General features: G+C 35.6%; 1 protein-coding gene across 8 annotated transcripts in view; it reads left to right on the forward strand.

Annotated features, from left to right (window-relative positions):
• Positions 1–14525, forward strand: part of GRIA4 (glutamate ionotropic receptor AMPA type subunit 4) — a 380575-nt gene extending 366050 nt beyond the window's left edge. For 3 of the 8 annotated variants that reach the window (XM_055272950.2, XM_055272952.2, XM_055272953.2), the window contains exons 16-17: positions 6729–6863; positions 11992–14525. In XM_055272950.2, coding sequence (XP_055128925.1) covers positions 6729–6863; positions 11992–12156 — 300 coding nt within the window. In that variant the 3' untranslated portion in view covers positions 12157–14525. Of the gene's footprint in view, positions 1–4335; positions 4451–6728; positions 6999–11991 lie in introns of those variants that run through there. The other 5 variants (XM_055272946.2, XM_055272948.2, XR_010119696.1 and 2 more) reach the window with 5 other exon arrangements.
• The last annotated feature ends 9751 nt before the right edge of the window (positions 14526–24276 follow it).

Below are 24276 nucleotides of genomic sequence, written 5' to 3' on the forward strand. Positions count from 1 at the left end.
CATGAACTACACAATGTTTTAGAATGAATATTATTTCAAACTTTAACAAGTAGGTTTCCAACATGTTATAAAAATTAACATAAAATGTTCTCCCAAAATGAAATACATTATATTTTATATTTTCCTCCAGGAATGTGTTTTTATACAAAAAAAAAACCCACGTAGGTTGTATATTGGTCTAAGGTTTATCATCAAGAGAATAGATTGTTGCACTCTAAATGTTAATAATACCCTACTCTGAATTTGTCATAAAAGATGATATTTTAAATGACCTGACCTAACTTAAAATAAATTACTGGGAGACAGTTGTTGCTTTTTCGTTTTCATTTTGTACCTTCTTCAGGTGACTGATTTTCTTTGTAAACTTACCTTACCCCTCCCATTTGGCCTGATCTTCATCAAAAGAGGTAAAATAAGGAGAAAAAGTCCTGAAGTGAGAAATGCAGCTGACTCTAAAGCCTTTGTGTGTAAAACTAAAGCAGAAAAGACCAATGCTGCCAATTCAGTGCAGAAGGGAAAATACAGAGAGAACTCAGCACATACATGCTGAAATCCTGGCTTAGCTGACCTTCAAATACAGAATCTTGGTAGGAGAAAACTAACTATCCCAAAAGTGACTCATCTAATGAAGAAGGGAAATATGGAAACCTGTACCACACATAGAAAGGTTTCTATGAGAGAGCTGACTCACTTGTCATTCACAGGACGGTAACCTCTCCAGCCTTCCATTCAGCAGCAAATTATTAAACTTGTGTTTGAATGGGGCCATGTGCCAGTACCTGTGTAGAAACAGAGAATTACCACTGTTCTTTCCCTCAAGGAGCTCATGATTTAATATAAGGACCAATTAGACTATTTGGGGTCGCTGCAGCAGCTTCCCTGTCACACTCCATGCCGTGCAGTAATTAGCATCCCCACTCACCTGACAGCCATTCTCAGTGCTATGAAGTTCTGACCATAGCAGTCCTCAGCCAAGAGGCTTCACTTTGAAAGGTAAAAAGTTAACAACAGATATGAAGAACAGGGTCCTGCATCTTACACGAAATAAATTAAAGCAGAAATGCATGATTTGTAGGGTACAAATTCCTTCATTCGAAAACTTGATCCTTTGATAGTGTTCATATGAGTTAATATTATTGTGATATGGTCCTCTTATGGTCATAAGAAATTCATACTCTTGGGAATAAAATAGCAAAAATTTACTACTTGACAATGAATGAGCCAATTTAAAAATATTGATTGCAATGTCTAAAATGTATTCTCCACTTTGGTTAACCTAGTATGGTTTAGTCAAAGCACAAACCATATAAAGAATTTTAGGTCAATTTTTATGCCAGTTATTCAATCCTGGGTCTAGTTAGAAATTTTGGCAACAGCTCCAACCATCAATCCCCCATTATTACAGTTACAAAATTATTTTTTCTGTTAATTTTATACTTTATTCTGTTTCTACATGTGTAAAATATGCACACATAAATGTGGATATTCATATAAAAATTATTTTGTAAGTGTGATTATATCAAATAATGCTTTCTCTAGGTATTATATTTGGTCATGCACTTCCTGATAATTTGGCACTTTGAAGAATACAGCCCATTTCTGACTTTGATAGATGCTATACTTACAAATAAGTCGCTTTCTTCTATCACAGCCATGACAACCAGTGCAATAAAGGAATTAGTACAGAAAATATGCATTTATCAGCAGAAAAAAATGAAAAGGAAAAAAGTTGTAGTAAACAAAAAACACTGAAGGAATCTAGCCCTTGGAGAATGACTTTCCCAGTAATGAATTCCTTGTTCTGATATTCCACCAGTTGAATATTAATTATGGTTAATACTAAATATCTTGTATGCAAAGTGTTAATCTAATCCTCTAAAACCAGGTTACAGGTGTGAAATAGCAGAAAGGATAAAGAGGCCAGAGGGAAAAAGAAGGGCATAGGAGAAAAGACTACTTTAAGCGGGGAGAGAGAAGCCTAATGCAGTCTTCATCTTATTCACAATTTTGCCTTCAATTGTCCCTTCTTGAAGAAACTTAAAGGAAACTCTCGAACTTTCCTCCAGTTTTCAGCACTGAGTCCTCCTCCTCTCAGCCCACCCCATTCAAGAACTGAAATATAGGATAATATAGTTGAGCACACATGTGTTACAAAGGTTTGGGGAGCTTGCCTGGGGACCTAAAAACCCTTAGAGTATCAGTTCAAGAAAAAGCTTGCTCTGGATTCAAAAATCTTGCTCTGTCATTTTTTAAATTGAGCTACTTTATAGAGCACCTACTCTGAGTCAGCCACTCTGGAAAATACCGTTTTACAGAGATAAATGAGATGTGACTTCTGCTCTGAAAGGATTTGCAGGTCACTAGTAAACCCACAGTTGTGGTTATTGTAACAATCACGTCACAAATGGGGTTTGGGGTCAGGTGCAGAGAGTAGTGGTTGGTATGGATAGGAAAACCTAGATTAACTGGGTTTAAAATAACCAGGCACCCCAATTAACCATAATCCTCAACTCACCCCACCCTCAAATTCAGCTTTTAGTAGGAAGTATTAAATCACGCTCATGTCAGATTTTAATTCAAAAAACAACATAATATTCTAGGATCATGGCAAATGTATATTACTTCTTCAGTGGAACAATGAACCTAAGCCATAGTAATATAACACTGAAACAAAATTTAAATTATATCCAGAAACCATATAAACAAAAATAAAAATTTGTATTTTAGAATTTTTTTCAAAACTAACCACACAAAAAAAAATGGGTTTTAGTTTAACCAGAAGGCCCAATTAACTAGAAACATCATTTTGTGAGTCTTCTGCTGTTAATATTTTTAATTACAAAAGCTATGAAGTCATACTATCAGGAATCCTGATTAGGCTACTGCCTCGCTGTGTAACTTGCTGAATTAAGCTGCCTGTGCTTTGGTTTCCTCATTTGTAAAATGTGAATGATGTTAGTGAACATGAAAAATGCTTTTAACCATGCCTGATACATAGTAAATGCTCAGTAAATGTTAGCTGTCATGATCACCATCATTCTTAATGCATTTCCTAGTTGTGTAGATAGGTTTTTGGAATGAATCCCCAATAAATGCATGTCTTGTAACTCCAGATGCACTCAGCATTTCCTAGAAGAACTGAGGTGCATTAGGGGATACAGCCAGGCAAAATGTCCAGAGGAATATAAAAAAGTCTGTCTCGGGACGAAATGAAAAACCAATAAGCCAACAAAATGGTAACAACAAAAGATCCTGAAACTTTCTGCTTTCCATTCATCATCTTAGCCTTCATATTGTAATATGGGGGTGAAAACTGAAAGAATTATTAAATTCCTTGGAATATTGACGCTAGGTAATGACTGATGTCCTCCTCCGTGAAACTCCTAATACAATATTTAGTGATGAAGGAATCAAAGATGGTAGAGGAGACAAATAGAGTCTCTAATAAATATAAATAGAGTCTTCTTATAAGAGGAGTTTGTCTATTCAGAAAAATCTTGGTTACCTCTAACCTGTCTTTTTTTGTTGCTAAGAATTTGTGGAATATATTATAGTCGCTTCACCTTGTACTTAAAGTACATTAATATACTTTAAGATTCAATATAGATGAACAGATAAATAGATGATAGATTCAAGATAGACAAGATAGATGAAAATTGCTTCTGGTGATATTATTTATGTTAAAGACTGCAATTTAGAAGGAAAGTATCATCATGGGCTTATACTTTAAAATAATTATTTACATATTTGTCTCCTGATGACCTTCCTCTGCATAAGGCGGTCTTTTGTAACGCTGAAATCACCCTCCTTTTTCAATTAGGTATTGGATGAAAGTGGTCAAGAAGTCAATTTAATGATGGATACTGTAGACATACTTTTATAGCATAAAGTCAAATAGCATGAGCTGAATCATAATGCATGCAAGGAATGAAATCAGTCCTACCTAGCTTCTATTTCAGTCTGTCTGTCAACCTGCAGCCACTTCCTTAATTTTGAAAGAGAACAAAAAGAAGCTTCTGGATTTTGAATGACTGCCACATTTATGTGGGGAAAATGGTAAATGTTCCAGAAACCCAACCAAGGCCAATAGTTTTGGATTCACAGTAATTGCATACATTTTCTTTAAAAATCCTCCCTAGCAGTATGTGCCTGTTACCTAAAGCGATGGAGCAGGCCCCAGTTTTATGTCTGATTCTAAACCTGGGCCTACAGTACAAGACATAGCACCTACTGTGGCCTCTGCTCTGTCACTTTGCCATGCGATTCTAATGTAGTTTTACTTGAATAACATAAAATAACATATATAATGTTATTTATGTTATTTTCCACGTGAAGAACTCCTGTAAACCTTGCCGTTTTGAAACTCAGTGAGGCAGGCGTCTTAGACAAGCTGAAAAACAAATGGTGGTACGATAAAGGTGAATGTGGACCCAAGGACTCTGGAAGCAAGGTCAGTCGCTGCAGTTCGGGGCCTCCTCTTCTGTTCACAAAGCAGTAAACGGGAGCAATTGTCAAAAGTATATGGAAACCATAAAAACTGAACATTATACACTCACCCACTGCCTAAATTAAAAAGCTAATGTCATAAATTTCAACCATAGGGATGGTCTTTCCAGGAAACTGCAACCTGCTCCCCAATATTAAGACTTTTAAATTAACTTAAAACTGCAAAAATTTTTAAATAATAAAATTCCTTTTACATTATTCTCAAACTTACGTACCACTAATAAAAGTAGTGTTTTTTGGGGTAGTTTTTTTGTTTGTTTTGGAGGCAAACACTTCATGAAATCATGTTATTTCAAGAACTGATGTATTCTCAAAACAGGAAATCAGTAGTAAATCAGAAAAATGAGATTCTAAATATTAAATAAATGCTTACTCAGAGGTTCAGTCTTTTGTCACCATGGTGACAAGCATTCCACTTTAGTTTGAAGAACCTCCATTATATTTCTGTGCTGATAGATAAACAGATTGAACCTTTCAATTCTACTCGCCCAATTGAAATTGTTTTAATTAATCAATGTTTATGAATAATATTCTCAGGTTCTAAGATCTCTTAATCATAAATTCTTTTTTAAACAATGCAGGAAAAAAATAAAAAATGCAGGAACCTATATGCCTAATTCTGTTGAGTACAAATAAAAGTAGTGGAAATAGTTATGTTTTTATTTTTTTAAAAAAATTACAAGTTTATCGGTGAATCTAAATACCTACACAAGTTGATAGAATATAGTAACAGCACCTGAAAGCCAGAACTGAAGTTTCTTGGAATCCCCTTTTATTTCTTTCTGTATCTTCTTTAAGAAAGAAAACAAATTACTGGATATTCTAAGATATTAAACATGTGACTGGTTTAAATAGGAGAGCCTCAATTAATTTAAGGAGACAAACTAATGTTAATGAATCCCTTTCAGGCCTTATCCCTATATTTTAATCATTTCTGTCTGCCCTTTAACCAGAGTGGAATGAGACAAGCTTGGCCAGAGAATTAAACCATTACCTGAAATCCTGATGTAAAGTCAGACAAGCTTAAATACTTAATGACTAATTATTTCAAAAATGAAGTTACCCTAAAATGTTTGGCCCAGTCAGTTGATGTTGTGACTAAGGTGACAGTGTATATAGTGCATCTTTTGAGTTAAATACTCTCCTATAAAACTCGTTAAGGGTCTGAATCACATTTTGCACAAAACATACTGCTGAGAAGATAATGACTACAGGGCATCCTTCAGGTAGTCTACCAAAATACTTCTTGCAATAATATTATGTAATAAGCATATTTATAATTTATTAAACAATTTTGAATTCTTGTTACAATTTTAGTATCTTCTAATCATAAGAGCAGGACTTAGAGATTATTCTGGATTTATTACAAGATTATATGTGTACTGAAGCTCTGAAGAATAATATCTCTAAAATATTAATGGACTAAGCATTTTTAAGTGGGAATGATATTGTATTTTTAATTAATAAAAATAATTATAAATTCATCCATACATAAATAACTTATTTCTCAATTGACCATAATAATTTATATATTTTTTAAAGTTATCTTTAAAAATTACTTGAGTTACACATAGATAATTATTTCTAAACAGTATATAATATGCAAAAGTAACATTTTCCATGAGATTTCCCTTGTAAATGTAACTGAAAGAACAAATAATGTGTACCTTGGCACATTATTTGCATATATTTGGTAAATTAATGATGAACAAAATGTGAAACTATCAGCTCAACAACTCCTTAGTTGCTCAACTAGGAAATGTGGAGTTGGATTTATTCAAGAGAAATCTCAAACATTAAAAGTATATTCTAATAGAAGCAAAGCCAAAAGACGTCCCCTTTCTCCCATAATTAGATTTTAAACCTGTCATTTTCAAACTTAACAATAATAAGCCCACTTCTGCCACTCTATGTAAATATGTAAATGCTTATGTATGGCTAAATATAATGGTTTTCATTGCATATTTAATAATGGTAAAATGTTATTGATTTCATTGAATGTAATTAGATACAATTTGTTGATAACTATTATAATTTTACTTCTCCCAAGAGCTATAAGCTTTATGTTTAAGTCCATTAGTCTACATCAGTGACTTATACTTGTAAATAATTTCAGGTTAAATTAAGCATTTGCTTTCATTGGCTTTTTGGATTTCATGTGTTCTTTTACCTTTTGGATGTGACATTTCCACAGTTAACTGAAGTGTCTTTATCCCCCCTAGGACAAGACGAGTGCCTTGAGCCTGAGCAATGTAGCAGGCGTCTTCTACATTCTGGTTGGCGGCTTGGGCTTGGCAATGCTGGTGGCTTTGATAGAGTTCTGTTACAAGTCCAGGGCAGAAGCGAAGAGAATGAAGGTGGCAAAGAGTGCACAGACTTTTAACCCAACTTCCTCGCAGAATACCCAGAATTTAGCAACCTATAGAGAAGGTTACAACGTATATGGAACCGAAAGTATTAAAATTTAGGGGTAGGACTTAGGCCCGACTACAGTGAGTGGGGGATGCATCCTGTGAACGCAGTGTTGTGACCTGTCTGTCCAGTGGTGGTATTGCTTGCTTCTAATTAGAGCTTTATATTTTTGAAAACTTCAGTGCAAATTGGTTCGGTTTTCTTTGGCTGCAGATGTACTGTTTGAAACTTTATGTTGCCAATAGATATCTGCATTGCAAGGGTCAGAAAGATAAAAACAAACCAGAATTGCTCTGTGAAATGATTTAAACAGTATATTCTACCTGAAATTTGGGGAAAATTGGAAATTAGATCTGGGCTTCCTTGCACATAGACTGGGCAAATCTTTTCTGTAACAGTTCAATTTTAGGGTAGGTGCTAAAAAATAAGCACAAAATCTGTTCCAAGTGATCAAAACCCAGACAGTTGCCTATTTTTGACAAGGTCATATTGTTTTCTGAGGACCAATACATGTAAAAACTCCAAGGTACAGAGTATGTGCTCAATGAATTTTGGCTCCTCTTCTAATTTGTTTTACATTAGCCATCATTCTACATTTTTAAAGCATGAAATACCACTTTTTATTTATCTGATGGTAGTCCTTGATCCAGACCTTTAAGGAAGAGTGATCATCAGAATTTTGACTACAATTCACATTTATTAGATGAAATTCAACTTTTATGCTCAAAGTATCACTAAGGTAAATAGACATTTTAGGCAATACAGCACTTTTTCCATCAGAGACGTGAGCAATATTTGTGTCCTATAGGAAAGATTCAGAAAAAGATAAAAATTGCAGTGAGTCATTATAAACTATGCTTTTTTTTAATTCAATTGCTTTTAAGCAATCCAGGTCAACCCCACTTACTCACATCCTCTCATCATGGCACAATAAAAAATTGTAAGCATTCAGTAAAATATAGGAGATGGAGATTTTTTTTAAAAAACATCTAAATGTCCACTTCTTTCCTCTAGTAATAGGAAGTAGCTTTAAAATAAGATCTGAAAGGATTTGTTATTGCTCTTCCTAAAATCAGGACTCTAAAACCCATTTTCTAAAATTATCTATAATAGCTAACTGAATAGGCTGCTCAGTTTCATTACAATGATAAATGAATCTTTGAACTTCCAAGAGATATTTGGTACTTGATGTACCCTAGAGTGAAAAACCTGATATACTTTCAGTAAGATGTACATCTGAGTTTACACCAGCTAAACACGCTTGATTTTTGTATTTATTTATATGAAAGCTTTTGAAATACTTGCATCTTAAAGCAAAGAACCAATGCCATCCCTTTTTATCAAGATCTAATTGCTTTCATCCATAATGTAGAAATTAGTGACTGAGTACAATAGCACATAGATAGTTCCAAAATGATTTTTTCCAACTTTTGTGAAAAAGAATTAAGAACTAAATCCTCAATTCACTCGATCCAAACATTTTTAGCATGTCTTATAATAGCAAAACTACAAAGTGGGATAATATCAAGGTGTCTTAGCCATTAGAGGAATGCTTTCATCTTAATGTTTACAGAGTAGATGAGAGATTTTTTCAAATTGAGAAAAACAATACTTGATGTTTTCAGAGCCAATTATTTGGACTGAATTCTGAGATGAATTTTATACGATGTCCTTACTAGATTTTGTTACCAGTTCATTAAAACTGACTTTTCTTTGGCATAACAAAGGCACTCCAGCCATCATCAGCAAGGCACAAGGGTGGGGAAATTAAGCAAATAAAAGAGTATTAGAAATTTTTAGAAATAAATACTGTGTATGCTAGTTCATTTCAAAGTTCAGGGAAGTTATTAAAAGGAGATGTAAATTCCCACATCATATACATACAATTTACATGTAACATTGTATTTGGAGCCACAACTTCAAATTGAAGTTCCTCACGTGAATTGCCTTTAGAGGTAGATTTGAACATTTAAGACAATAAATTTCAAATAAATAGGAAGCATCCATTGGACATTTTAAAAGACAGTGGCATTCGGGATAAATGAAATAATCTGTGCCTGTCAAAACTTATAAGTAAGCAGTTTTTATTGTACTCTCAAATTAAAGGAAAACTTGCATGAACTCTATGACCATAATTATGGAAATGACTGGTAATTCAAAAATAATATTGCCCCAGAATCCCAAAAACAAAACTGACACCTTCAATCCATGGTAGATTCTAGTAAAAAGTGATCATCCCTCAAGGGAACATAAGCCACAACAATCCAACAAAACCCAGACCATATGTAAAATTACTAGAAAGTTTTCCAGTTTGAGGAGCCTCAAAAGGTTCACATCAAGATGAATAGAAATGGCATTTTATGGAAGATACAGATGATGTAAGTATAGAAAATAAAAATGCTAAAACAGATTTAAAGAAAAATAAGAAGTCAAAGTTTTATTAAGTAATATACTTCATTGCATTAATCTATAAAAGAGGATGGTGTATTTGAGATTATATGGAATTGTTCAACCTTTGGAAGTTTTCCTTTCCTTACAGACATGATCAAGAAAAGAAAGACAACAAAAACAGATTTTTATGGCAAAAGCCTTCTGTAAACATTTTTTAAAAATTACCGTGCTTTTATTAATGGTATTTTAGTATTTCCTCTTGAAGAAAAATTAAAACAAAGCTAAACTAGTGGATTTTAACAAATAATTGTCTATTTTACTTAACATTAAATGTTGAAAGGGAATCTAAAGAAACATATTCAGACTTTGATTTTGGTTTTGTTTAAATTTAGTGATTAGTAGATACCTATGAATTCTCTGGAACTATCTTTCCTAAATCTCTTGTTAAACAAGAGATGAGTGGTTTGGAGAATCTGAGTGGTTTGGGGACTCCAAAGATTTAAGACGGGCTAATACATTGGTTTGGTTTAGACTCATGGATATTCATTTTTCTTGTTTTCTTCAGCATGTGACTTTATCTAACTAATATAAACTTCCTAAATCTGCTCCCAAATTGTTTTCTTTAGAAGATTATGGAAAATGCCAATGCTGTAACTGGAGTATTCCATATAGTTAGGTACTCACTAAAGGGTTCTGACCCCCAAAATGTCCATCTAAAACACATAAAACTGAAAAGGTTACACTAGAAAGTTATTTAACATCTTGATACCAAGTCTTGGCTTGTGTTTCTTAAATATATTTTGTTGGTAGATTTTCTTGCTATAAATAGCACTACTTTGCTAATGCTTCTTTTTATACACACACCCAAAAGCATATGTACTTTAATATTGAGTAGGAAAATATTCACCTCCAATAACACAATCTCCCCAGAGTCTCACTTCAAAAACCAAGACAATTGCAGCCATGTACACTTTTTAGTTCTCTTGGTGAGATTATTCTATATGAGTGAGGTTCTCAATTAAGGGATTCTTTCAAATGCTCAAATGGAATTGAATTGTTTCATTTCTAACTTCCTCACTGGTGCAGTGAAATTCAATTCTGTTCAATTTAAAATAGTGGGCAATGTATTCATTTACATTTTTAAGGTACAATTTACATACAATAAAATCTACCCTTTTTAGTGTACGGTTCTGCAGGTTTGATAAATTACGAATAATTTTAGAATATTATTCTATCAGTTTCATTTACAAGAAAGAGAAAAAGTATCTTCCTATATAAGGTCACTCATCCACTCAACAAATATTTACTGAGTGCCTATTATGTGCCAAATAAAAGACAGAAGGACTTTGATTTCAACAGACTAATAGAAGATAATCAGGTAAAAGTGTTGTTTTTCTCTAAAATCCTTGTTATATTTCCATGATTTCTAAATATAAAAACTATCCATGTTTCTGTAAAGACCATATCCTGAGTTCTGATCATGATGATAAGTATTAATTTTTAAGACTGTTTACTGAAACAGAACTGTGAGATTGACCTTGATTTTGTCATTTATATGTCATTACTAGCAATTTGACTTCAACTTTCTGAAGTTTTCAGAGTAACTGATCTGTAAACATTTTTACTCCACCAGTTTTTAAACTAGTTACTAATTTCATTACTTAATATATAATTATTCTAATATTTAAGCTCCAGGGCAGAATAAACACAGGGATGGAATTTCCTAAAGATTTGGAAAAACTTGAATTCACAACAGGGAATTAGATACATGATGAGTTGTGAGTTATGAACTAAGTCATAACAAACTTAGAGAATCACTCCTTTACCCTATTTTCCTCTTAAGTTATAATTCTAGCTACTAGAAAGAATTTAGACAGTGAATGAAAAGTAATGAGACTAACGTAATAGCAGTACCTGTTTCTCCTTTGTATAATGTTATCTGCTATCTAATGTGATAAGGAGCAGGAATTTACTGATTTCAGATCCCTGACTCTGTAACCTCAATATGGGAGATTCCCCAGTGATGACCATTCAGTAGGCTTTGAAACGTATCCCTTTTCAGTGCACCCCTTTTAAATACAGTTCTTAAAATATGAGCTGTAGTGTTCATAATAGCATAGAGTGAACTATATGTCACTAATTGTGCTGTTCTGGGTCATGTCTATAACTGGTGTGAATGAATGAAGTGTCTGTGGATAGGTCTGTGTTATAAAACAGGAAGATCTGTCATGAATAGTCTATACATATCGTTTGTTTAGATACTTCATTAGTTCTGGTAGTCTAATCCTCGCACTGTAAAGACATTTCATGACAAGGAAATACTATTTAAAGAATGTTGTCAAACATAAAAGAGCTTTTAAGCTCATCCAGAAGTACTAAGATATACAGTGCAGCAAGTTAAAAGATATTTCCTGCCCAGATTTACTAACAGTAGTTTAATATTATGATTTTAGAATTAGTTTTTCCACAGGTAGGACCACAAACTCTAGACAGATTCATTCTTCGGTGTAGTTAAGCTTTCCTTTCCCTGGTTAAGCAGTTTTCATATGACCAAAAGAACATGGAAAAAAATGCAGATGTCTAATTATTTATATTTCGGTGTTTGTTGTGGAACATCTTGTTGAAGAACCAGAAATATGGTAACACTCCGCGTTCTTTCTGCTTCCTTTCCATGCAACCCAGCTGACCTTTTCTGAAGCCATAAGAAACAAAGCCAGATTATCCATCACTGGGAGTGTGGGAGAGAATGGCCGCGTCTTGACACCTGACTGCCCAAAGGCTGTACACACTGGAACTGCAATCAGACAAAGTTCAGGATTGGCTGTCATTGCATCGGACCTACCATAAAAACCAAAAAAATAATTGAGTGCCTTAATTAAACTGTTGGTGACTGATGGAAACGCAGCCCTGAGGGACACGCCACGCGTGGGTCTTTGCTAAACCAATCCTTTGGCTGAGAGCGGGAAGTCCATCCCAACCCGCTGGCCGGACATCAGCAGCAGCAACGTGTGCATGAGCTCAGCTCGGAAACCCAAACTCAGATTTTATATCAGGAAAACTCACAATTTAAGTTTTTTTCGGGGAGTGGGTGGGGGAGGGAGCTGGGATGGGTGTATTAACAGCAACAAATTTCATTCAAGTGGACTCAAAAACTAATCAGACTTTTGAGTTAGCGCATTGAACTGTGAAGTTCTTGCTCAGAAAGGCCTTTGTCTTCACCGGAAAGGATAAAATCGTTGTAGAAGTCCGTGAACATGCTAACCTGTGTCTCCAGAACACCCATATAGTCCATAGAAGAAAATCCAGCTGAGAAAACAAATCACTAAACTGTGATAAGAAAATAATGAACAAACATGTAAATCCTGTGGGAAAAAAAATAAAGGAAGTATGTACACTTACTTTGGAGAAAACAAATACTGAAACATGCTTGCTTTTTAACTGACGTAAATTCAGTAGAGGACAACACAATTCTTTTTTCTAACCATCTTAGGGAACAATACATTGCAATAATTGATATAAATGCCATCACTGTAATAAACTTTAGAGACTTTTTTTTATAAAAGTTGTTGGTCATCTTCTTGTTTGCTGTAACCTTCACTCTGTCACATGAGTCGGTTCACAGATTGCATTTGTCTCACAACCAGGAAGAAAAGCAAAAGGAAGAAAACGTTTAGGTTCAATCATCAGTCTGCAGTGTAGACTCGAAAGAGACGACGGGTCACTCATGTTAATGGTATTATTTATAATCTCGTTCTGTGTACAACATTGTGGCTTTTGTACCCACCAAAAAGAATAAAACAGCAGATGTTCTTACAATATCTACAGAGCTTAAAAGTTTTTTCTTATTATTATAAAAGTTATTAGAGAAATTACAAGACTATAAGAGAGATTGTATTAGTGGTGGGCCATAGTGGAAAATGTAGCTAGCCCTCATTATTTTTTGCATACTAAGCTACCCCTCTTTTTCAGATCTTTGACTCATTAACAGATTAAATTGTCAAAGATGGAGTCTTTGAGTTGGGGAATGAATCATTGTCCTAACAACAACATACCTTGTAATTGTGTGTTGAAATTTTACTTGACTGTATTTTGCTGCATAAAATTATGTGTCTCTTGGGCTTCTCCCCTTATTCCTATTGTTCCCTTTAAATCATATGAAGGCATTCATAATAGTTTGGGGTAGATAACAAATGAAGAATTAGTCTTTGTTTTCAACTGGAAATTGTAAAGAAAATTATACCCATGTTTATTTATAAAAATCACCTTATGTATGAATTAAACTAACATGTTTCAAAAGAAGGTTTGGTTCATTTGAAATAATAAATAAGTACTCTAATACAGATAAAAATCATATACTTAGGGTATTGGCAGAAAGCACAAGTTAGGATGATTTCAGAAGTGTGGCCTTGAAGGATGAGTTGAGTTTTAACAGGAGGAGAAGGTGTTAAGAGCCATATGAGTGAGCAGTGGCCCAAAGCCACGCACATCAGTGGCTCATTTAAGGAATGAATGCCATTGGATGGGCTAGTGAGAGCACAGGAATATTATGGAAGATAAAGTTGGAAAAGCTGAAGGACTGATTTTCTTCCATCAACTCTCAAGATCCCATTCCTCATTCAATCTCTGTGCTGCAGTAAGAGCAATCTTAAACAGTATAAATCACACACACACACACACACGCACACACACACACACCACACACACACACACACACACAGGTCCCTCAGGAAAAATTCCAACCTCTTGAGAAGATCACATGAGCCCCTTCATGACCTGGCCCTTGCTTATTTCTTCCAGGACTTCTCTCACTTCTATCCAGCTATTCCCGTCAGCAAATGAACATCCAAAGCAGCACTTGGAGCACTGCATAGACTATTTCGTCAGTGCGTAACTCCTGCCTGTCTCCTCTTTACCTGAGTAACTTGTACTCATCCTTCAATACTCAAATTGAATTTTATTTACCCTGAAAAGATTTCCATGGCTATCCACCACCCCCCTGCCTGTGAGACTGAGTTAGACGCCCTTTTTAATGTCTTTCCCCCATCACGGCACTTACCATACTGCGTTGTAATTGCCTGTGTACTCGTCTGTATAACTACTAGACTGTAAGCTCCTTGAGGGCAGGGACTGTGTCTATCTTGTTCACAGTTGTATCCCCAGCACCCAGCACAGTGCCTGGCATATTGTAGGTGCTTAATAAATATTTGTTGAATGAATGAGTGAATTGAATTGAATTAATTTAATTAAGTGAAAGCAGAAAAACAGCACCTTTTCTTATTAACAGTCTCTAGAGTATATTTTAGGTAATATGGTCCCCAACTTAATGATCGTTCTACTCATGATTATTCAAGTTTATGATGATATGCATTCGGTACAGTACTCAATAAGTTACATGAGATATTCAACACTTAGTAATAAAATAGGCTTTGTGTTAGATGACTTTGAGGCTAATATAAGCGTTCTGAACACATGTAAGGTATGCTAAGCTAACCTACTATGTTCAACAAGTTAAATGTATTCAATGCATCTTCAACTTATACTATTTCAACTGAAGATGGGTTTATTGGGATATAAACCCATTGTAAGTTGAGGAGCATGTGTATAAGGTGAGCCAAATGAAGCTTGCAGGTTGGCTGATTTCATAGTGTTGTCTATGTCACTGGAAAGCGTGGCTTAAAAAAAAAAAGTTGATCTGATAAATATTCTGATCAGACAAGGCTATACTCCATGTAATTGTATATAGTTGTGGAATCATTTGTTTGGCTGGATAAACTGTTGTAAAAAAAAAAAAAAAAAACACACAGAACAGGGTTTTGGTGTGGTTTTTAGCCATATTTCCAAAGGTATCTTTCATTTAAGCCTCAGAGTGGATTCATGATATGAAGTTAGAGAGTTATTTCTTATAGTAAAAAGTAATTGTGGCCAAAACAAAATTTTAAGTTTGACATCAGTAAAAAGGGCTATCTCTCTGGATTACAGTCTGGTGATATGATATAAAACTAGGAAATATGGCTTTATAACATTTATGTTTAAGTTAAACATAAACTTAACTTTTCACTTAAAACATTTGGTCCCACAAAGTGAAGAACCCAGTTACCAGACAAGATCACTGTGTGTGGATTCTGAACATATTGGCTAAAGCCAACTTTGAGGCTAGATCAGCTAGTTAAATGCATACAATGAGCATGTTAGAAAGATCTAAAGAGGCTTCAAGAGAGTTACTTTGTTACACTCAGTTCAATAACTATTTGTTCAAAATGCACTTGCAGACTATCAACTCGTTCAGTTTCCCTAAAGAATAGCACAGAGAAGTTGTTCAATATATTTTTGTCAATTTGTAACACAAATTTACATATTAAATTAGTATCAGTGGAAAAAAATATTTAGATAATTTTCCTAGAAAGTAAAATATCCCAATTTGCAACATCAGTGAAGTGGTGATAGGAATAAGAACTAAATGAAAGGTGACATCCAGGAAAGTTTACGAAAAGACAGACAAAAATGTGCAGATTCATCTGTCTTAAACCCATTTAAATGATGCTGCCTGAAAAATGTACCTTTTCATACATGTTCATAAAAGGATTTCAGTTTCAGATAGTTCTGCGAGCTAGAGTACTTTTGTAAAACCAAATGCAAATATAGTAGGTGATATATTTTTGTATTTTCTAAGCAGCTAATACCAGTAGTCTTTTCAAAGGATAACTTTTCTTTTTCAATGAAATATTTTGATAAATTATAAAGAGCAAGAGATAAGACATAGAAATTATGTTTCAAATAGCAACAGAAAACCCAATTGTTTTCCATGAAATAAGAAAAGCCTGTTTGTTGGTCTGTCTTTGACTTTATTTTCTTACAGGGAAAAGTAGACCCAAAAAATGAAGAAAAGTAAAAGATAAATGGAAAGAAGACATTTAGAAAACAGAAAGCTGGGTAAAAGGCCCATAGGATCCCCCTGGGTAGCCAAGCGGACTTGAGAGAACAGAAAAGTTGACATATAATTTCTACACTGTAAGATGCGGAATGTTGGATGTAGTCTTCTTTCTGTGACATGTGTGCCTCCAGTTTAAGTTTCCCTACATGCCACAGACTGGTATTTGTGGTTCCCTTGAAGGAGGGAAACAAAGAGAAAATTCTAAGTCCCATGTTTCTGTGGATGTTAGGCTATAAATAACCCTAATAATATGTCTCCTTCCCACAGGGCTATGCAGAAATCTAGACTGGGATTTTCCTTCCATGTGGCAAAGAACAAGGGTTCATTTGATTTTTTCTGAATCTGAAGAAAATGGTAGGTTGAGCAAAGTTCCATTGCATAAATACCTGTTTTTTAGCCACCTGTACTGACTAGAAAGTGTCATGAACAACAAAATAAGTAGAAAACACAGAAAATATATAATATCACTAAAGAAAATTTTTGTTAAATCACAATGCCTAGTACATGGCTTGACGGAAAAGGTTACTTAAGAGTTTCAAAGTCCCGCAATCTCAAGTATAAAGACGGCTTGTTCAAGTAATGTACCATTATGATTTCCTTCTCAGAGTTTGCACATTTCACCAACACTTCTGAAGTTCCTAAACATTTGGTAATGGCTTGACACTGTGTCTGTAGAACATTATTTCTGCAGTTGGGTAGGTCCATAGTCATAGGCAATCAACGTTTCAATAAATGATTTAACGAACTGTTTGACTAAATTAATAAAGAAATGAATGAATAAAGACCCTCTAAAGAATTTCATGATCATTCCCCGTATAAAAACTTCTGCCAGCTCCTCAGAGCTAATTGCCAGCATAAATGTGAGTCTTTCAGCATTTTTTTTAAAACAAAGAAGGGATTTGGAACAATTTTGTTCACAGCTGGCTCAATCTAGAGATTTGCCTAATCCTTTCGCCACCTTAAACTGATGCTGTGTCAAACTTCTAAAACAGGCATTTTAAAAATCCCATCTGCCTGAGATTTTCACAGAACCATACTTCCCACTAATATTCTGTTTTTACATCTAAGCACAGTCAGTGTCAGCCAGCATCTTTAAGCCTCCAAGACCACCATTAAAGTAGGTGGTTGCAGGATCATTGGGACTTGCACAGGAACTAGTAACACTAACTTGAGATTTAATGAAAACCCTGAGGCTCAACCCAGTAGGTCTATATCCATGTCCTCCTTGGTCACAGCCTCACATCTAAATCATTCCATTAATCTCTCTGTGTCTTGTCCACATTTTCCTCCCAATACTCTTCTGCACTTTTCTTCCTTCTCCCCATTCATCTTCCCACCGATTTTCTCTCTCTCTGACTTTGCCACCATTCTCCCTAGGACCCTCATATAAAGTAAGGAAGCCCTGAACATCCTCAAGTTCTCCCCAGAGCACTGTCCCATCTCCTGATAATACCACTCCATGTACCACAAGCCTAGAAGGAAAAGGAATGTCAGTCCTTACAATTACAGCCCACATGTAAAAATCCCTCCCCGTGAATGTTCCCAACATGAAGAAATGATACATATTTGAGATGATGGCTATGCTAATTGCCCTTATCTGAACACTATAAATTATATATATATATATATATATATCAAAACATCACTATGGACCTCATGAATTTATACAACTATTGTCAATTAAAAATTAAAATTAAAACATGACGATAGGCAAAAAATTTCTTCTCATCTAATCATACTGTCAAAATGCACTGCCTCTTTGTCCATTTTTGCCTGCTGACTTATCTGTAATTGCCCCACATTCATAAATGATTTTGGCATTTGGCTTATTCTTCCTGTGCACCCCAAGTTCTATTATCATCTTAAACAACTTCAAGGTCAGTACAGATGCTTCATCTAACCCTTAGTCCTGTAGTTCTTTGACTTCCCATGGGTCTTTGCCTCTGTGCTATTTGCACCAAAGGAAATGCATCAGATCTTGTGATTGCTTACCTTCTCATCTTGCTTCAGATGATGACCCACTTCTCTTCTTCCTTGCACACCCTAGTGACTGAAAAGAGTGGCCTTTAATCCACTATTGAACTCCTCTACTTGACTCTGTCACTTTACCAAAATGTTCTTCCCAAGATCACCAATAAATATCTTGTAGCCTTATTTAAATAAACATTTCAATATGGAACAAAATCAAATTGATCTCTTTATGTATTGGCATGGTATTATATTCCCCATAATTCTCTATTTATTTCTTCTCAGTCTATTTTATATTCCCCATTTCCCTCAACCAGTCCTTGCATGTTGCTATTACTCAGGTTTGTACCCTTTGCCCCCTTCTCTTCTCATAGGAATATTCCACCTTGTTGATGTCACTACTATCAAGCTGTCTACAGTCACCTATACATTATCAACAATGAAATCTGTGTCTTCCATTCAAGCCTTACATACTCAGTTGCCTACCCTTGATCTCTTTTTGACTTCTCTATTACAACATACCAAATTTCCTCATTTTTCACTCTACATTCTCACCTCCTCTTGTATGCCTGTTTCAGTGAGTGGCATTAGCATTCATCTAATCTCCCAAATCATGAGAATCATTCCATAACCTCTTTTGTTCCTCATTCACACATCCAATCAATCAACATCTTAAATTCCCTTATCTTTCATCTTTCCTTTCTCTGTCCCATACTCGTCATCCATATTATGACTGACTTGCTTCAGGGACTCAGAATTTCTCACCGTTATTACTACAACTATCTCCTAATAGGTTTCCTTGCTTCTTGTTCACTTATATCCCCCTCCAGTTCTCTTCCTACATGGCTGCCAGCGTAGTTTTCCTAAAACATAAATATGATCCTGTCACCTTCCTGATTAAAATAACTCTATGTCCAATATATGAGGCCTGTCAACATCTTCAGTGTCGTCTCTCACCTACTTTCCACTCCAATAACATTAAATCACTCACAGCTCCAGTTTCAGAATGCTTCATCTTCTTCCCCTTCTAAGTTTTGCCAATTTTTCCCTCTACCTGGATTGCCCCCATTTCAGACAAGATTTCCAATTATAATCAACAAAATCTACTCTAGCTTAGTTAAGCAACAAGTAAATTTGCTAATGGAAATGAGATAGTTTCCCAGATGAGTGAAGACAGAGAATCAGTGCTGAAGGCCAAGTAGGCAAGAATGATACTCAAATCAGGCCACTGATCTGCTCCCAAGCCATGTCCAACTAATAGTGGACACATATATCAAAGTTGGCAGGAAGGACATAGAACATGAGAACATAGAACACTGCTGCTAGGACTTCTCTTTCTACTGCCTCTGAAAGTGAGATTCCTCTCTAGTGTACTCTATCACTCTAACACCTTCGCAGGAAAGAGCTCCACACATGGTCTCTTTCCAATTCAAATCTCAGGTAGGAGTATCTAACTGGTGGAGCTAGGTCACATGCCTATGACATAGCAAAAAGGGAGACCAAATACCAGCTATTACTAGAGAACCATAATGTGGAATATATACAGAAACTTATTCAAAAGAAGCTGAGTGGGACAAAGTGTTGCATATGTCATTTTTCCTTTACACCTAATTTCTACTCATTCATCAGGAAGCATTCTAAAAACCACCTCTTTAGGTAGACATTCTTGATTCTCTTAGTTTGGAGATCCTTTTCAAAAAATTTCCCTAGGTCCTATGTTTACCTCTATAATAGCACTTATACCACTGTTACATGATTATTTTATAAACTTCTCCACTCCTTGGTTCCACGGGCAACAATGAGTAGCAGAAAGAACAAATTATCAGCATTAGAATCAGACAAAACTAAATGTGAATCCTTGTTCTGACACTGACTCTCTGGCCTCTGGAAAAAGCCTGTTGTTCACATACAAAATAGGAGCAATAATACCTAGCATTTGATGTTGCTGTGAAGTTGAGAATAAATGTTTATAATTTGCTTATCATAGCAGCTGGTAATAGGAGCTCAATAAATGAAACTATACTTATTTCTTTCTATAGCCCTGGGGTTCTGCTTCTAGGAAATAAAACACTTCAGAAAAGTCACTTTTGCTCTAACAATAAGAAAAAGCCTAATCATCTACAAAATTATATTTTTTGGTACAAATCAGAACGCTGCTCATGGTGACCAAGTAAATTGAATTCCAAAGGACAAACCCCTTCAAAAAGAGATGAGCTACACAGTTTCGCAATTGGTACAGCAGAAAGGACATGGGCTGTACTGGCAGTAACACAAGTGGGTAAGAATAATTCAGGTAAATATTAACAAATTCTTAAAGACCAAGTGTTGGCAAGTTTGTCAGTTTGAAACAGTTGAGGTTGCTGAACAAAGAGAATTTGAATTCACTTGGAAGCTCTTTCTCATGACCCTCCACTGGATGATTAGAAGAAAGATTGGGAGCAGGGTAGGAGACCGGACAGAGACTTCATTGGAGGGGCAAGTGTGCAGGAGGTCAATAGCAGCTACTGGGATACTCAACATGCCTGACTTCCCAGATCCTTCTCTTCTACAAAGTAGATGGCTTTTTAGGCTACTGGAGAAGGAGCAAAAAATTCTTTTTTTTTTTTTTTTTTTTTTTTTTTTTGAGACGGAGTCTCGCTCTGTTGCCCAGGCTGGAGTGCAGTGGCGCAATCTCGGCTCACTGCAAGCTCCGCCTCCCGGGTTCACGCCATTCTCCTGCCTCAGCCTCTCCGAGTAGCTGGGACTACAGGCGCCTGCCACCACGCCCGGCTAGTTTTTTGTATTTTTAGTAGAGACAGGGTTTCACTGTGGTCTCGATCTCCTGACCTCGTGATCCGCCCGCCTCGGCCTCCCAAAGTGCTGGGATTACAAGCGTGAGCCACCGCGCCCGGCCGCAAAAAATTCTTTAATCTTCACATCACAGACAAGGAACCATTGCCTCTAGAAAAGGAATAGAAGCAAAAATTATCTACCCCTGGTAGAGAGGCAGGAAACTGTCATGGGCCCAAGATCCTATACCTATGCTATTCAGAGGGATACTATGATGGAGAGAGGCAGAAAACTCCCATCAAAGATCAACCACAGTTTTCCTTCCAGGAGATGGAAGGGTAGAAATACTGAGAAAGTTCCATCCCTGAGGATAAGGTGAAAACCGCCTAAGACTGAGGCTGGGCAGGCACAACAGAAAATTCTAGCTTGCTTCCAATACAAGCACAGCATTGATTAACAAACAACACCTGTCTACTTCTGAAATGAGGGATAGGAGCGCAGCGGAATAGAGGCCTCCACTGTGGCAAAGGAGTGCAGGAATGAAGGCAGGAATAAGGATCAAGAGAAAAACTCTCTTGCAATTCAGCCTCCACCTTAGGCACAAGGTAGCAACAGCCTGTTACTAGATGACTTCGAAGCCATCACTGAAAGTGATGCTAGCAACAACAAAACCCAAACTCCGCTCAACCCCTAACTAAATTTACTCACCTCTCCCCAAAATTAAGTCCTTACAAAAAAAGAGAAGTGTCATTTACATATGTGTTGTATAGTACTCACCTCAGTCCCTATTGCTTTTCTCCTACTAAGTCCAGTATTTAATTTTTAAAAAGTTTGAAAAGCAATAAAACACACTTTGGGAGGCCAAGGCAGACAGATCACGAGGTCAGAAGTTTGAGACCATCCTGACCAACATGATGAAACCCCATCTGTACTAAAAATACAAAAATTAGCCGGGCATGGTGGCGCATCCGTGTAATCCCAGCTACTTAGGAGGCTGAGGCAGGAGAATCCCTTGAACCCGGGAGGCGGAGGTTGCAGTGAGCCGAGATCACGCCACTGCACTCCAACCTGGGCGATAGAGTGACTCCATCTCAAAAAAAAAAAAGAAAAGAAAAGCAACGAAACAATAATTCATTGCCAAGAAATAAAGCGATAAGTAGAATCATACTTAGAGACCCAGATGTTGAAACTGTAACACAGGGACTTTTAACAAATGCTTTCATCAGAATTCTAAGATGACCTCTAATGATGCAAGCCCTTCTTCTCTTCTTGAGTGTAGGTGAGATTTGTGAACATGAGAGCGTATCACACCTGTAATTATGATACGCTGTATGAGAAAATTTTTTTTCAGATATTGAGGTCCTTAATCAGTTTAGTTTATCAAAAGGGAGATTATCCTAGGTGGGCCTGACCTAATAAGGTGAGTTTTTAGAAGGAATTGTAGAGGTTCGAAACAAGAAATCAGACAGATGTGCTGCTGTTAGTCTAAAAGAATGGCATCTTACAACCCGCCATGTAATGAGGATCTGCGTGGGTCTAACACATATGTAAAAGTAAAATTGATGAGAACAATTGCATAAAAAATGGGAAGGAAGAATTGAAATTATACTATTTTAAGATTCTTGCACTACATAAAATAACATAATATTATTTAAAGTAAATTTGACAAGTAGAAGTATATTGTAAACCCTAGGGAAAACACAACAAAAAAATTCTGTTAAAAAAGGCATAACTTATAAGTTATTACTGGAGATAAAATGGAAAAGTAAAATAAAACTCGAAAGAAAGGATGAAAAGAAAAAAGGAACGAAGAAACTGATGGACAAATAGAAAACAATTAGCAAGATGATAGATTTAAATACAGCTATATTAATAATTATATTTAATATAAATGGTCTAAACATTCCTATTAAAGACAGAGACTGCAGTTAGAAGAAAAAGCAAGGCCCAACTATATGTTCTCTATAGGAAATCCACTTAAAATGAAACCACAGCCACAAATATAATTTTGTAAATGCTTGATTCAAATTACTGAGTGAATGAACAAAATTTGTGTCAGAAAAATATAACATGTGAGAAAAAAATTAAATGGTGAGAAGGTACAGAATCTGACCAAAGTTGTGGATGTGCATATATCAACAAAATTTTACCTAAAATTTAAGATGACTCACAAGCATCCTCTTGAAATCTATTCATATATGCTTCTAGCTACACAAGGATTGCAATTTTATCAATGACATTTTCAAAGTCTAATTCTTTGTTTATTTAATTTTCAACTGAATTTTATGTTGCAACAAATGAGGTAAAGAACTAAGGCTCTAAACTTAATCAAGAGTTTACTGTGTGTAGTTATGCAATAACTCAAAAACACTAAACTTCTGTGATTCTCTGCTATACAATAGACAGCAGAAAAAGTATTCAAGCCTGCTATTTACATGATTGTTACGTATATACTGAGGTGAGAATAGTTGCAGTTAATTATTACCATTTAATTTAACTTTTAAATGTATGTGTTAATGTAAGTATATGAAACAAATTGTTTCATACCATTTTGAAACATTCACTTATGCAAAATGCATTTGTAGTAGATAAGAACATTAAGAATGGGTTATTTGAATAAACCTAATTCTTTTTCCAAGGCCAGGATTAAGATGAAGTAAATGTGGCATTTGCCTCAAGCATAAAATTTAAGGAGGAGCCAAAAGACTCAGCATGACAGAAATTTAAGCTTCTGAGTCCTTGTTTATGCAGTGTCTTCTAACCGAAAGCTCCTCTCTGCTGTTTGTGTCTTTGCTAACAAATTCCATCTAGGACTCAGCTCAGAAGTCACTCATTCTAAGACTTCCCTGAACTTTCCTGAACTTAGGAAAAACTGGCCCTTGTACACGCTTCTATGAGATCGCTTATCATCTGTCTACTCTAAATGCACTCACTGTAAGCCAAATCAAAGGCAAAAACTGTTTCATACAATTTTATAACTTCTATGCCACTACGGGCACCCAGGAGCACTTTATACACACTGAATGAAAGAAGGGAAGGAAAGAGAGAAAAAGGGGTAGAAGATGAGGGAGGGACAGATAGAAAAAAATAAGGAGTCATCTAATGAGAAAGAAGGGAATGGATCATCATCTGATGAGAAAACACCTGGAGTAAAGTTTTGTTTAGGTTCTCTAGCTACATCAGTTAGGACTATTTCAGTTTTTTTTTTTTTTTTTTTTTTTTTTGAGACAGAGTCTCGCTCTGTTGCCAGGCTGGAGTGCAATGGTGTGTTCTCGGCTCACAGCAACCTCTGCCTCCTG

Source organism: Symphalangus syndactylus, chromosome 3 (genome assembly GCF_028878055.3).
Source record: "Symphalangus syndactylus isolate Jambi chromosome 3, NHGRI_mSymSyn1-v2.1_pri, whole genome shotgun sequence".
Classification (NCBI taxonomy): Eukaryota; Metazoa; Chordata; class Mammalia; order Primates; family Hylobatidae; genus Symphalangus; species Symphalangus syndactylus.